Here is a 14,846-nt window from a genome sequence, read left to right as displayed (position 1 = left end):
TTTTAATATTTTTAAAGTGTCCTTGTTCCTGCGACGCTAATTCATTAGTCATAGGGACATCTACTGGCCAAGGCTAGAATTACAAACCCGAGCAAAAGCCCAGCCCATCCTAGAATTGAAGCCTTGCCTGTGACTTACTGAGCAGTGGATAGAAAGTGAACAGGTACCCTCAGAGATCAGAGAATGGTAGCTTATGGAACTGGAGGGGACCTTAGAGTTTATCCCACTTCTAAGTTAGCGGAGTTGTCTTTTGACAACTGAGTTTATACATTTACTGTGCTTCTATCTAATCCCAATCTCTTGTTTAAGTGTTTGCCCTACTTAGTGTGTTTCACTCAGTATCTATCGCAGTTCCTTGCACACAGTAAATATTTTCTTGGTGTTGAATTAATGAGAGAAAGGATTTGGGTTGAGCTTACTGTCAATAAATCTCTCTTAGTTCTGGTAGAAGTTGTAAAAAGGTGCTGACTTGCTTGTTACTGTTGGGTCCTCCCTCCCATGCTCTGTCTGTCATTACCACACAGGAGTGGCGTACACATCAGAATGCTTTCCGTGCAAACCAGGCACCTTCAGCAACAAACCAGGTTCGTTCAACTGCCAAGTGTGTCCCAGAAACACCTATTCTGAGAAAGGAGCCAAAGAATGCATAAAGTGCGCAGAGGACTCCCAATTTTCAGGTACATCTAGTCTTTGCCAGTTTATACTCCTTGTTCTTTTCTTTCTAACTTTATGTTTGTTGAGTGTATAGCTATAAGCCAGAAGTCACATATAAGTGCGATGGGAACTGTGGGCCAGACACCAAAGTGCTTAAGTGAATCAACATTGAAGGGATAAAAATGACTACGTTTATGTCTTTCTGCATGACTTTTCCTTTTGTCTGTAATTTTTTTCTATTCCATACCCCACAGGTAACTGCTTTGGAGCTGTTTACACTCATCTAAAACAAAATTCATATTGTGCTTTTAGATGATTTGTGGACATAGGGATGTATTTAGAAACTTGTAATTTGTTCCAAATTTACAATTTTAACGATAATAGAATAAATCTAATGCCTTCTTGGACAAACTATGATATGTCCCGAGTATATCATGGAAACACTTACTGCTTTAGAGAAAATAAAAATGTAAGCCTTTATTTTCTTTAGGCCTACCTAGTTCTACCTACATTTTTCTGGGAAGGTTATTTTGACTCTTCAGTTGTCTTCGTTTTTTGTTTAGATGTTTGCCTTTAGTTAGAGTCACAAAGGAACCGTCCTCGTTTGCTTTTTTATGTTGCAGAGGAAGGATCCGGTGAGTGTACGGAGCGTCCTCCCTGTTCCACCAAAGACTATTTTCAGATCCATACTCCATGTGATGAAGAAGGAAAGGTATTGGCTGTTCTCGGTGGACTCCATTTCATATTTATTCAACCCTCCTCGTAATTTGAATAATTTGTTCATGAGTGAGTGAATGAGCTGATTTATAGCACATATATGTAAGTAGTACAGAGGAAATTTAAGAGTTTACATTCTGAAGTCTGCCTTCCTGGCTTTGATTGTCCAATCTACTAATTAGTGCTGTGGGCAAGTTATTTGTTCAGTTTTTTCATCTGTAGAATGGGGATAATATCAGTACCTATTTCATAAGGCTCCTAAATGAATATGAGATATTTAGTGTAAGGTTCTTAGTGTTCCTGGAGAACGGATTCTCGGTTATAGCTCAGGAAGAAATTCAGGGGCACACCGTATAAGCAAGCAAGCAAAGGGAGCCACGCCGAGCAGTGGATTTATTAAAACAAAAGGAAATAGATTTATTAATACACTCTCAAGATGGCGGGAGAGTGGGCAGGCCCAGAAGAGCAACTGCCCCGAAGAACAAAGAAACTTAGTATTTTATTCTAATGAAAGCATGAGATATTTAGGGGTGGCTTTACAGGTGTTCCCAGGGTCTTTCCTGACCACTCCTTCCTGTCGGGAGGAGGGATTTTTGTCCTTATTTGGCCCTTGACGGAACTGTCATGGCGACACAGGGGTTGGAGATTTTCCCCTGCCCCTAATGCTAATAGCATTCTAATCTGTTAGGTTTAGCTGTGCCTGCACCTTTTCTTTTCTTTTTTTTTTTTCATTGTTAGTTTCAGGTGTACAGAACAATGCAATAGTTACCCTTTTCACCCTCACAAAGTAACAACCCCCCTCCCCCATCTATTGCCCTCCCACCCCCAATATCATGCTTATCTATTACAATTCCATTGAATCCGTTCCCGCTCTCTACTCCATGTCCCGAGACTATATGTATATATAATTATAGTTGACATACAATATTATTCAACATCAGCTTCAGAAATACAATGCAGTGGTCAGGCCTCTACATCGACTATGAAGTGGATTCCCCAACAGGACATGGGTCCATCTGGCCCCCTAAGAAATACTTACAACGTTATTGATTATATTCCTCAGACTGTCTTTTTCTATCCCTGAGGCCATATTGCAATTACCAATTTATATTGTCTCATCCCTTCCCCTTCTCCTTCATCCCCACCCCCTCCCTACTAGCAACCCTCAGTTCTTCCTCTGTGTCTCTGAGACTATCTCCATCCACTTCTCCCATCCATTCAGTTCCTTAGAATCCACGTATAAGTGAGATCATATGATATTTGTCTTTCTCTGACTGACTTATTTCACTTAGCATAATGTTCTCTAGTTCCATCCATATTGTTGCAAAGGGTACTATTTCCTTCTTCTTTATAGCTGAATAATACTCCATTGTGTAAATGTACCAAAGTTTCTTAATCCAGTCATCTACCGATGGGCATTTTGGTTGTTTCCAAGTCTTAGCTATTGTGAATAACGCCGCAATGAACATAGGGGTACATATATTTTTTCAGATTAATGTCTTGGGATTTTTTGGATAAATACCTAAGAGTGGGATTGCTGGGTCATAAGGTAGTTCCATTTTCAGATTTTTCAGGTACCTCCATATTGATTTCCATAATGGCTGCACCAGTCTGCAGTCCCACCAGCAGTGCACCAGCAAATGCAAATGCTAATGCTGGTGAGCCTGCACCTTTTCTTAGGAATGATCTCATCCCCTCCTTCCTTTGGTTCCCACACTTCCTGCCTCCCTTCCGCTCGCCTCTCTCCCCATGACCCTGTTCTTTCTGCCTGTGGAAACACTAGCACAGTGTCTGACACAGTGAGTGCTCAAGGAAATTAATGCTATTTTTAACAGTTATGTGTTTTGAGAAGTAACACTAGCAGCAGCAGCACAGCCTTAAAATGTGTCCTGTTTCTCACAGAATGGAAATACAGATCCCAGTTAACATCTTTGATAGGTTCTGAGACTTTTAGGGGAAACGATGTGTAAGGAAACCAATTTGACAGTAAGCTAACTGACATAAACAAGAGTTAAGTTTCTATGGCGTGTCATCAACATTATAATGAAATAACAAAGGATTTCAAATGAAACCACATTATTTGTGGAACTGTTGTATATCCTGTACCTTCTCTTTCATTATTTGGTTAGTCAGTAGGTTTTGTCAATAAAAGCTATGCAGCCATTGGCTAATTCAATTATGGCCGTTGACTGTGTAATTGCATTTAGAAAATGCAAAGTAATTACCATATGAAGGGCACTTAGCCTGAGGGAAAATGCACACATGAACTCTGCAGTTGACTTGCCATCCTCTTAATTAAAGTGTTAGCCTGTATCAGCCCGTGTCAGTAGGAGAAGCTAAGATTAAAGTGGCTACAATGCAGCATTCTTTCTGTATGTTTGCATCTTCAAAATCATGATACTTAATTTCTCAACCTAGTTTGGAAAATACATATAGATATCAATATTGCTTTATTTTCTTAATTTTGTATCCTTAGGTTCTAATCTAATGTAATTTTTATGCGGTTATTCTTACCCTTAGTCCTTACGTTTTTTAAAAGAATGTACTTTTGAATGCTTAAGACCAAGTTCATTCTAGTATTTACAGTAGAGCAAATACTTACTAGCTCAGAATGATTCAAGGGGAAGACCAGTTTAAATTAGTGGAAAATTTCAATGATTAGAAGTATATCTATTACTTTTAATAAGAACAGTAATTCAAACAAACAGCTCTTAAATGACAAGGAATTATTAAATAAGATCTTGATGGCCCTCCAGTAATGGCCAAGTAAGGGTTACTTCTTCTTAGAAAAGATATGTAGAGAGCCACTAAGGTGGGTTTAAAGTAATTTGGAATAATGTTTCTGTAGTTCAACTTTTTTTAGCTAAACTTGCCTTATTAATAAGTAAAGCTAATTAAAGTTAGTTTATTCTATATAATAGTCATTAATTCAGCATTATTGAAGCTTACATGAATGAGACCTAATATACAAATGTATCTTGTTTTTGCTATAATAAAAATAGTCAAAAGTCATATTTTTATTATGTTAATGAGTAGAGTGAGAAAGTCTAGTTGACCTGGGCCTAAAGGAAGTGAGGTCATATATTAAATGTACAGTACACAGAATATACACACATACACACACATACATGTGCCCATGCGTGCATCCACAGGCATGTTAGGTACACACATACACACAAGTTATGTTTTTCTGTTGATTTGCGTAAACTCTGGACATGTCCTCAGTATAGAACAAACAGTGGACTAGCACTCCACAAACTTGGTGATCCTTTAAAAAGTGATCTAAGATTTATTTCAAGATAAATGTTTCTAGCTTCAGTAGTAAACAAAAAGCAATGGGAACTTAACTATAATAAATAGCATATATGTATAGTGAAAAGTGTCGATTACACACATGAATTTGAAAGTTTTTGTTTTTATTTGTTCCAATATTTTCATTCATTCTGGTTTCATCTTTTTAAAAAGTGTTTATTCATGTTTGGAATAGTCTGATGATTTGCTGATGGTTTAGTGATGTGACCCAGGTTGTTCAATGACCTTGTCTTGGCTCCTTTTGTCCCGTCATACTCCCTTTGATCTCATTTTCCCTTTGCTTGTAGAGGATTGTCAAGGGAAGTGGCTATTGTGATATATAGACTTTGAACATTATAATTCATATGACACAGGAATGTTACAAATTTCTGTGTTCATTTTGAAGCTAAGTTATTTTGATTGTTTCCTCCCTATAGGGGATGTTTTTCAGGAAAATTTTAATTGGTAACTGGAACCATTCTAATCCTGATTAAGAGACTCTTATTAGCATCATGAAAATGTGGAATGCCTTCTCATTCATTCATTTAGTCAGTGAATTTTACTGAGCACTGGGTATGTACAGAATGCTGGGTGATGAAGGCACAGCTAAGGCCAGGCAGAAGAACATAACCGTCTACACAGATTGTAGAGCAGTGGTTGTCAAACTTGAATGTGCATCAGACTCATCTGGAGGTTTCTGTCACTTTGTTTGTTTGTTCCTTTCAGCAGATCTGGGGTGGGGCCTAAAAAGTTCCCAGACAATTCTGATTTTGCTGGTCCCAGGAGCTCTTCAATTTGAGAACTACTGGTCTAGGCTTTAGAGGAAGAGATAATCAATCAAAGAAAATGAATTCTTATTTCCAATTGTGATTAGTGCTGTAGCAGGGAAGTCTGAGTTTTTAGGGATCTGCTCTAGGCTGGGGAGGCTTCAGGGCTGTATTAAACCCAAGCAAGGGCCTGGGAGAGAGCAGTTCTGGAAGAGTGAGCAGGATGGTGAAAACCTGACGTGGGCGGAGCACGGTGTATCTGAGGAGCTAAAGCAGCAGTTCTCAACCTTCCTAATGCTGCAGCAGCTTAATATAGTTCCTCATGTTGTGGTGACCCCTAAGCATAAAATTATTTTTGTTGCTACTCTATAACTGTAATTTTGCTACTGTTATGAATCATAATGTAAATATCTGATATGCAGGATGTATTTTCATTGTTACAAACTGAACATAATTAAAGCATAGTGATTAATCACAAAAACAATATGTAATTATATATTGTGAAATATTTATTTCTAATTACAAATAAATGAAATTTTGTCTTGAAGCATGGAGACGGATAGAGGAGTGGTGTCTCGGTTCCTAAGACAATCGAAAATATGTGTTTTCCGATGGTCTTAGGCGACCCCTGTGAAAGGGTCGTTCAATCCCCAAAGTGGTTGTGACACACAGGTTGGGAACTGTTGAGCTAAAGGGATATGAGTGTGACTAATGTGGGGCTATGGGTAAGGAGTTGCAGTAGCTGCAACCAATGATCTAGGCTAGTGTTAGAAGGGCATGGCTTTGTAACAGTGAGTTAACTTGAAATTTTTATGTATGTTTTCTCTCTTTTCAAAAAATCTATTAGAGCTTCCTTTATATAAGCATTTAGGTACACACATATACAAGTACATATATATGTACTTGTGCATGTATACAAGTACATGCACAGATTTCATGCTTGAGATTTGAGCTCCAAAGAGTGTTGACCAGTGATAATGGGCAAGTATTCATTAAGAGAAGGCATCTTTTAATGTTAGCAAGACATTTGATAGAGCTTCTCATTATCTGTCTATGGACAGGATAATTGTGGACTAAATGATGTGGCTAAGTGGACACATGGCTAACTGAAGAACTATATGTAAAATGGTTGATTTAAAAAATGGATATTAACCAGAAATGTAGTTGATATTAGCTATGAGTACAATTGGTATCATATATTTGCCATAGGAATATAAATTTAACAAAGAGTTTATACATATCCTAACTCATACCAAGAACATGAATTCAGATGACTTATTTTCAACATTTCATTTAGAACCTCTTAACTTGCATGAAGACATTAGGAATAAATAAGTATATAAAGTTGTAAATCAATAAAGCTGGGAAGAATGATAGAACTGAGAAAGATACCAGTGTGCTTGAACAATAAGGTTAAATTAGTAAAATAAAAATTTATTGTGTAAAAGAACGTCTCAGATATAAAAGTATTTAGAAAAAAGAAAACATTCCTTGCCAAAAAGATTTCCAAGAGAATCCAAGCTTTAGAAGAGCTGTCTCAACAAATAAAAAGTGCAACAACCTATATTTAAAGGGAAGAAAACCTCCCAAGAATCCAAAGAATACTTAGTGTTCAATTCAACTCTTCATGCTTGAAAAGCAAGCCTCTCACTTATCTGTCATACCCACAAAAGTAGTCTCATATCTGCTTGCAAAAGCCAGGGGGATAAGGTTGTTTTTGTTAGTGAGTCAGCAACCTACAGAAAAGGGTTCAAGTTTTTGTTTTGGGTACTAGAACTAAACAGAGTAACTTTTTTGGGGGAGGGAGGGTTTGTTTTATTTCAGGGTAAAATGTGGTGTCCCCAACCTCCAATTATGGAATGTGATGCACATATTTCCTTGTAATGGTGGCAAAACAAGGTATTAGTTTTGCTTCTGCATTTGGGGATAATCATAAAATCCTGTTAACGAATTAAAAAAATACTTTCAGAATTGGGGTAGGGGGAGGCGGGGCAGGAGTTTCTTGTCTCATGCGATGGGAAGTCAAGTAGAGCAAATAGCTTAAAGACGTTCTCTTGCTCTTCTCATTGATATTCTTGGCTCATTTGATGCCCTTTTCAGGCAGGCTTTTTCCTGGGAAAGCCACTATCATCCTAATGGGTTATGATTGTAGGAATGCGGACCACAATTTCAGAGAAGACTCTGATTAGCCCTGTTTGAATCACCAGCCCATCTCAGATCACCCATTCAGTCCAGGAGTGTGGACTACCCTGGTAGGACAGTTTAGTTCCCTGATAATCCCTGCGGTGGGGAGGCCAGACTACATAACTCCCAGTTCCTCTCAACGTCACATGTGTCAGTTCCTGAAGAGAAAAAGATGGTGTCTGTTACCACAATAAAAAGAGAGTGATTCTGTGCAGGTTCCCAGCATGCATGCACTCTTGAATAACATAAATAGATCCGGAAAGATTGTCTTGATATACTTGATATGTGGAATTCCCACAGAATTTGTTACGTATCTCTCTTGATACTTACATGCTGATCACAGATTTGTTTGTGTTTTGGTATCATTGCAAATACTTGTAAAGATGATTAGTAGGGAAGAATGTTTTAGAAGGCGCCTTCTTGAGAGAAGACATTCGACCTACAATTTATTCATCTCTGAGTCTAGGAAGTTGATGGATCCTAGAGGGTTTGCTAGTGTTTTGGTATCAGATTGTCTAGCACTTTTCTTTGCCCTTTAATGAATTTCAGTATTACAAAGTATTCCAACTACTCAGTATCTGTAACATAATACTTCTGAATCATATAGCAGGAGAAAGATACAGGAGACATTAAAAAATTGGGTATAAAGGGATACGGGTTTCAGATCTATGTTTCTTCCTCTATGATTGAAGCAAGTCAAATATACTTGTTTCTTAATTAGAATGATGGGAAAACAACACAGCATTTCTCAGTGACTAGGAATTTTTGAATTTGTTTAAAATAAACACTTCATGATAGTCTTCTTTAAAACCTTTTTTAAAGAAAAAGAGCTTTATTGAGATGTAATTCTCATACAGTGTAATTCATCCACTTAAAGTGTCAATTCAATGTGTTTCGTATGTTCAACCCAGTCTAATTTTAGAACGTGTTCTTGCCTAACACCCTAACTAGAATTCCCAGTACAATGTTAAATCTCCATGCTGTCTTCATAAAGAGGACCCAGGCTTTTTTTTATATTTAGAAAGGGGACATGGAGGTAACCAATCACAAGGGAAAAGAGAAAACAGCAAATGCTTCATAGAAAAGGAATCAAAATGGGTGCTGCTATGTAGATAGGTGGGCTGAGAACGTGATCAGAGCAGGTGTGGCTGTTGAGCATGGCTTGGAAGGAGGGGACAGAAACAACTTGGCAGAATGGCATGAGCAATTTCAAGAGAGACAGAGTGCCCAGTGGGTTGCACCTAGAAACGATCAAGGTTTGGGAGCCACTGGGAGGCAAGCCGGAGCCTGCCTGGTTAGGACCCTCTGAGCTGGAACACCATGGAGCACGGGCAGTTAGGTGGGAGTGGCAGTTGGTAGACCCTTTTGAAAGCAAATGTAATTGAGCTCCGATGAATTCAGCCAGCCTGCGAAGCCTTGGAGCACGTGTGCAAGACCTTTGACGGAAGGAAGCAGGCAGCCACAGACAAATCCAGTCTGAAAATTTGTCTAAATTTTAGTCCTCCCAACCTTGAATTTTATTTTGATATGAGAATCAGCTTCTAATTGATACCTACATGTTTCTTTAAGCATATTTTATTATGGTTAATATCAGTATACTCGAACACTACAGTTCTTCTGTAATCTCAATAGCAATCTGGTCAATTTTGCTCTATTAGGGTTTTGGTTTCATGAAACATTTCATAATTTTATCTCAACTTGCCAAACAATGAACTGATTGTTGGTTTCTCACCTGCGCTGTGAGCCATCTGGTGCTAAGTGTCATTAATATGACTTATTAGCTTTCCCCAGTCAGCCAGGCTTGGAAGCATCTGTCCCCCTGAGCAGGAGAGGCACAGAATCAATCTGCCATGTGAGGCAGGCTTTGTAAACAAAACTTGTACTAGAGAATTTGAATTTGACTTCTAAATGTTTAAAGCTGGTACACATTTTTAAATATTTGTTGTGCTTGGATTGAAATACAGGTGGTTAGCTGACCTGTCAAAATATATATTTGCATATTTTTACCGTTTCTAAGCTGATTCTCCTTGACTCGTGTTACTTTACCGTGTACTAGCTGTGTTATGGCTTTTGGGCAAGTTGTTCAACCGCTTCCTTATTTATAAACTTGAGGATAATAATACCGACTTCCCAAAGTGGTGGGGAAGAGTACACGGCCTGCCCCCAGGATCAGTCCTCAGTGCGCAGCCTCAGAACCGCCCCCACTCCCACGTGGGAACCGTGTATTCCCAACACTGCAGAATTCGTACATGACTCAGTGCGATTTTAATTAATGTCAAAATAAGTAAACAGATTTGTGAATTGAGGATTGGAGATTTGTTTTCTATACTTGTTAAGTCAGAATTTTAAAAAACCCATCCCCCCAATATAATGATGTTTTTATTTGCTTAGAGTCTCTGAATTTTATATTGCCTTTCTCAGGGGAGTTGAGAACCCCTTAGGGTTATAGGATCTAATTTATTTTTTCAGCTGTTGAGGAAGCTCCAGCAGGAGTGGCCACCATTTTATAGATGATAAGAGAGAGGCAGATGGGTGAAGTGGCTGGTTAAACTGTTTCATGACACAGGCTATGAAATGAATACCGAGAGGATTGTAAAAATAAAAACTATGTTATTTATAATTCGGTTGAGACATCTATCTTTTAAATCATTTTCTTAAGCATCCTTCTTCAGATAAGGCAGTTTACTCTTCCATCAGAGAATACTTGAGAATAAAATTGAACGACCTACCGGGCTTACTATATGTGATTTTCTATTAACTGGAAATAGCAAGAGAGAATTGGCTTTAATTTTGTTCTCCAGCTTCAGTATTAGACTGATTGCAGAAGCTGTTTTAAAGGAGAAAGAATACTTTCAGCAGATTATATGTCTGATGAAGGAAGCTTTTAATTTCTTTTTAAAAACTGTATTTAGCTATAAAATAATTTATTTTTCTTTTTACATTTAGAATACCTTCCCCCTGCTGCCCCCCTCACACACCCACCCACTGAGCATACCAGTTTTGTTTTTGAAATGATTAACCTATTTAATGTTTTGGTTTCAAAAGAGAATAACTTTATAATCACAGCTTTCTGGGTTTGGCTGAGTTACAGCTATTTTGTTACATTTTCTATGGTGTGGGGGTGTATGCATGTGTGAGAGGAATGAAACAATAAGGTGTAAAAAGATTCCCCGTCTTGAGGGTAGAGGCTGTCTTAATCCTGATGTTCAGAGCACATGCAACAGGGCCTAAAAGCCTCAGGAGAAAATATTTTAGCTACAGCTTTTGGAGTCTAATATCAGGTTATTGGAAAAAGACTCAAAGAGCAACTGTTAATGTTTATGAAATAACAATTAAAATGTGAAGCTAGATATATTCTTCTTTAAAAGCAATTGTTTTCTTTTGTGATCACCATACAGAAAGCCTGGTGATATGTACAGTCGTTGAGGAAGAAGAAAAGAATAGTAGAGGTCTCAAAATGAAAAAGCTAGTCTCTGCATAGAACTTTTGTCAGTTACGGGGTAAAGTGAATGAGTATAGATAGAAGAGTAAAGGTTATACTTACGTTATCTATATTTAAAGAGGAATTTCATGCTGAGGTCCATGCTATGTATGAAGTAAGGCCACCTGTAGCTTAGGGTAAAAATATTTGGAAGTAATTACGGTCGTTTTCCCACCAAAGTTTTCTTCTTTTTGTCTTTTTGTCATTAATGTTTTAGATTCTCTAAAGTTGGCCCTTCTGTTCTGTCACTATTTGGATTTTTTTCCTAGGCTGTCAGCTTAACATTTTTGTTATTGTAAGTTTAAAGCAAATAAAGGATGTTTTATGACTTGCAAGCTTGTTTTGCAGACACAGATAATGTACAAGTGGATAGAGCCAAAAATCTGCCGGGAGGAGCTCACAAATGCTATTAGGTTGCCCCCTTCTGGAGAGAAGAAGGATTGTCCACCTTGCAACCCTGGGTTTTATAACAATGGATCCTCTTCTTGCCATCCCTGTCCTCCTGGAACGTTTTCAGATGGAACAAAGGGTAGGATATCTATTGGTCCAATAATTGAACATTTAGCATTATAATCTTGTACTGCTGTGACTTTGCTCTAAATTGTTTTTATGAAATAATTCTTTAAAATGCACTTTTCTTATCACATGGAGACTAAAAGTTGAGAGATATGATGATGGCATCATGAGACTGCAGTGGTTTATTTAACATATCGTAAGGATGGATTTTTTTTTAAAGATTTTTATTGGGGTATTGGGGGGAAGGGAACAGTGCTGGGGAGTTGGGGGAAGGGGAACAGACAAGTTTCTGTCCTTTTGTTCTTCAGTCTAGTTGTGGAGGACGTTACTTCACTGGCCCAAGTTGGCACCATCATTGCGCTCTTCCCGGGCGAGGCAGATCAGTCACCGGCTTCTGGACGGCTGCTCACTGCGGCTGCTGGCCGCTCACGCTGGCTGCTGGCTACACACGGTAGCCCATGGCAACCCATTGCCACAGAGGCTGCAGCCTACGTCATCACCAGCAACTCACGGCATCCCTCCAGCTCCAGGTTGAGCTGTTGTTCAGCATCTTAGCTGTGGAGGGCAGTGTCACTGGCCCTCATATGTGGGATCCGAACCGGGGCCCTCTGGCGTCGCAAGCCAGTTCTTAACCATCGCGCCACTCGGCCGGCCCAAGGATGGATTTTTAATGGCATTTTGTGTGACACACTCTTCATGGGATGACTCCGCCTTTGGGTAGTGATAAGAAAATGCCACCATATTAAGTGATTCAGGATAAGCACTCCTTTTTCAGTGTATGTGTACACATATATTGATGAAAACCTAAAATATAACATCTTCTAATTCAGCTCTGGAATAATAAATCACATTTTGTGCTACCGTAAGAGCAAAAATTGCTCAAATTGATCATATGGCAATTAAAATACAGTAAAACCTTGGATTGCGAGTAACGTGGTTTGAGAGTGTTCTCCAAGACGAGCAAACATTTCTAATAATTTTAACTTGGTAAAAGAGCGATGTCTTGCAATACAAGTAGTTTGTTTCTGGAATGAATTATGCTAGCAAACCAAGTACATTTTAACATGGTAAATGGGCGATGTCTTGCAACTAGTAGTTTATTTCTGGAACGAATTATTCTCTCAAACTAAGGTATTACTGTAGTCCCTAACTAGTTTCGAAGTGTAAAGTTGGAAAAATGTTAGTACTTACCAAATAAATATAGGAAGTGGTTACAAAATTTGTTTTAATTTTGATAGGCAAAGAGTACATGCGTTTTAGTTGAAGGTGTCTTACTTAAATACAGCCATGCCATATCCTTAACATCCAGAGCCTTTGAGAGATAACATAAAAAGGACTCGAGAGTCAAATTTACTTGGGTTTGAATCCACATCCTACAGGCCACCAATAGTGTGATTTATCTAAGTTATTTTTAATAATTTTATTTTATAATTACAGTTGACATAAAATATTATATTAGTTTCAGGTGTACAACACAGTGAATAGACATTTGTATAACTTACAAAGTGATCACCCTGAAAAATCTAGTACCCATCTGACACCATATATAGTTATTACAATATTATTGACTATCTTCCTTATGCTGTACTTTATATCCCCATGACTATTTTGTAAGTACTGATTTATACCTCTTAATCCCTTTACCTTTTACACCCATAACCCTAACCCTCCTCCCATCTGGCAACCATCAAAATATTCTTTGTATCTATCAGTTTGTTTCTGTTTTGTTTGTTCATTTAGTTTGTTTTTTAGATTCCATATATAAGTGAAATCATGGCATTTGTCTTTCTCTAACTTACTCCACTTAGCATAATACCCTTTACGTCCATCCATGCTGTTGCAGATGGCAGGATTTCATTCTTTTTTATGACTGAGTAACTGCATTGTACATACATACCACCTCTTATTTTTCCATTCATTCATTGACAGACACCCAGATTGCCTCCATATCTTGGCTATTGTAAATAATGCTGCAATGAACATATGGATGCACATGTTTACTCAAAGTAGTGTTTTGGATTTCTTCAGATAAATACCCAGAAGTGGGATTACTGGGTCCTTCTTTGTTTCTTGTTATGGCCTTTGTTTTAAAGTCTATTTTGTCTGGTATAATTATTGGCTACTCCAGCTTTTTTTCTTGTTGTTCTTGTTTATTTCCATTTCGTGGAATATCTTTTTCTTCTCTTTACTTTCAGTCTGTGAGAATCTTTCAATTTGAAGTCTCTTGTACGCAACATATGTAAAGGTCTTGTTTTCTTATCCATTCAGCCACCCTATGTCTTTTTTTTTTTTTTTTAAAGATTTTTATTGGGGAATTGGGGGGATGGGAACAGTGCTGGGGAATTGGGGGAAGGGGAACAGACAAGTTGCTGTCCTTTTGTTCTTCAATCTAGTTGTGGAGGACGTTGCTTCACTGACCCAAGTTGGCACCATCATTGTGCTCTTCTCTGGCGAGGCAGATCAGTCGCCGGCTTCTGGACGGCCGCTCACTCTGGCTGCTGGCCGCTCACGCTGGCTGCTGGCCGCTCACGCTGGCTGCTGGCTACACACGGTAGCCCATGACAACCCACTGCCACAGTGGCTGCAGCCTATGCCGTCGCCGGCGACTCATGGCAGCCCAGCTCCAGGTTGAGCTGTTGTTCAGCATCTTAGCTGTGGAGGGCAGTGTCACTGGCCCTCATATGTGGGATCCGAACCGGGGACCTCTGGCATCCCAAGCGAGTTCTTAACCATCGCGCCACTCGGCCGGCCCCACCCTATGTCTTTCGATTGGAGCATTCAATCCATTTACATGAAAATAATTACTAATATATTGTTATTGCCACTTCGTTATTCATATTTTCATCTTTTTTTCCCCCTTCTTCTTCTTAAAGAAGTCCCTTTAGCATTTCTTGTAATACTGGTTTGGTGGTGATGAACCCTTAGCTTTTTCTTGTCTGGAAAGCTCTATCTGTCTTTTGATTCTAAATGATAGCATTTCTGGGTAGAATAAGAAATGTAGTTTCTTGCTTTTCATCACTTTGACTGTTTCCTGCTAATTCCTTCTGGCCTGTAGTGTCTGTTGAGAAATCAGCTGACAGTCTTACGGGAGCTCCCTTGTAGGTAACTAACTGCTTTTTTCTTGCTATTTTTAAGATTCTCTTTGTCTTTAACCTTTGGCTTTTTAATTATGATGTGTCTTGGTCTGTGCCTGTTTGGGTTCATCTTGTTTGGGACTCTGAGTTTTGGGGATTGTA

At 38.6% G+C, this 14,846-nt stretch overlaps 1 protein-coding gene across 2 annotated transcripts in view; it reads left to right on the top strand.

Moving 5' to 3' along the window:
* ELAPOR2 (endosome-lysosome associated apoptosis and autophagy regulator family member 2) overlaps positions 1-14,846 on the top strand; it is a 175,807-nt gene that overhangs the window by 108,397 nt on the left and 52,564 nt on the right. For both annotated transcript variants that reach the window (XM_019623735.1, XM_019623733.1), the window contains exons 7-9: positions 525-677; positions 1,278-1,366; positions 11,443-11,623. In XM_019623735.1, the coding sequence (XP_019479280.1) occupies positions 525-677; positions 1,278-1,366; positions 11,443-11,623 (423 nt within the window). The remainder of the gene's footprint in view (positions 1-524; positions 678-1,277; positions 1,367-11,442; positions 11,624-14,846) is intronic.

Source organism: Hipposideros armiger, unplaced genomic scaffold (genome assembly GCF_001890085.2).
Source record: "Hipposideros armiger isolate ML-2016 unplaced genomic scaffold, ASM189008v1 scaffold_560, whole genome shotgun sequence".
Taxonomy (NCBI): Eukaryota; Metazoa; Chordata; class Mammalia; order Chiroptera; family Hipposideridae; genus Hipposideros; species Hipposideros armiger.
This window is presented reverse-complemented; position numbering and strand designations above follow the sequence as displayed.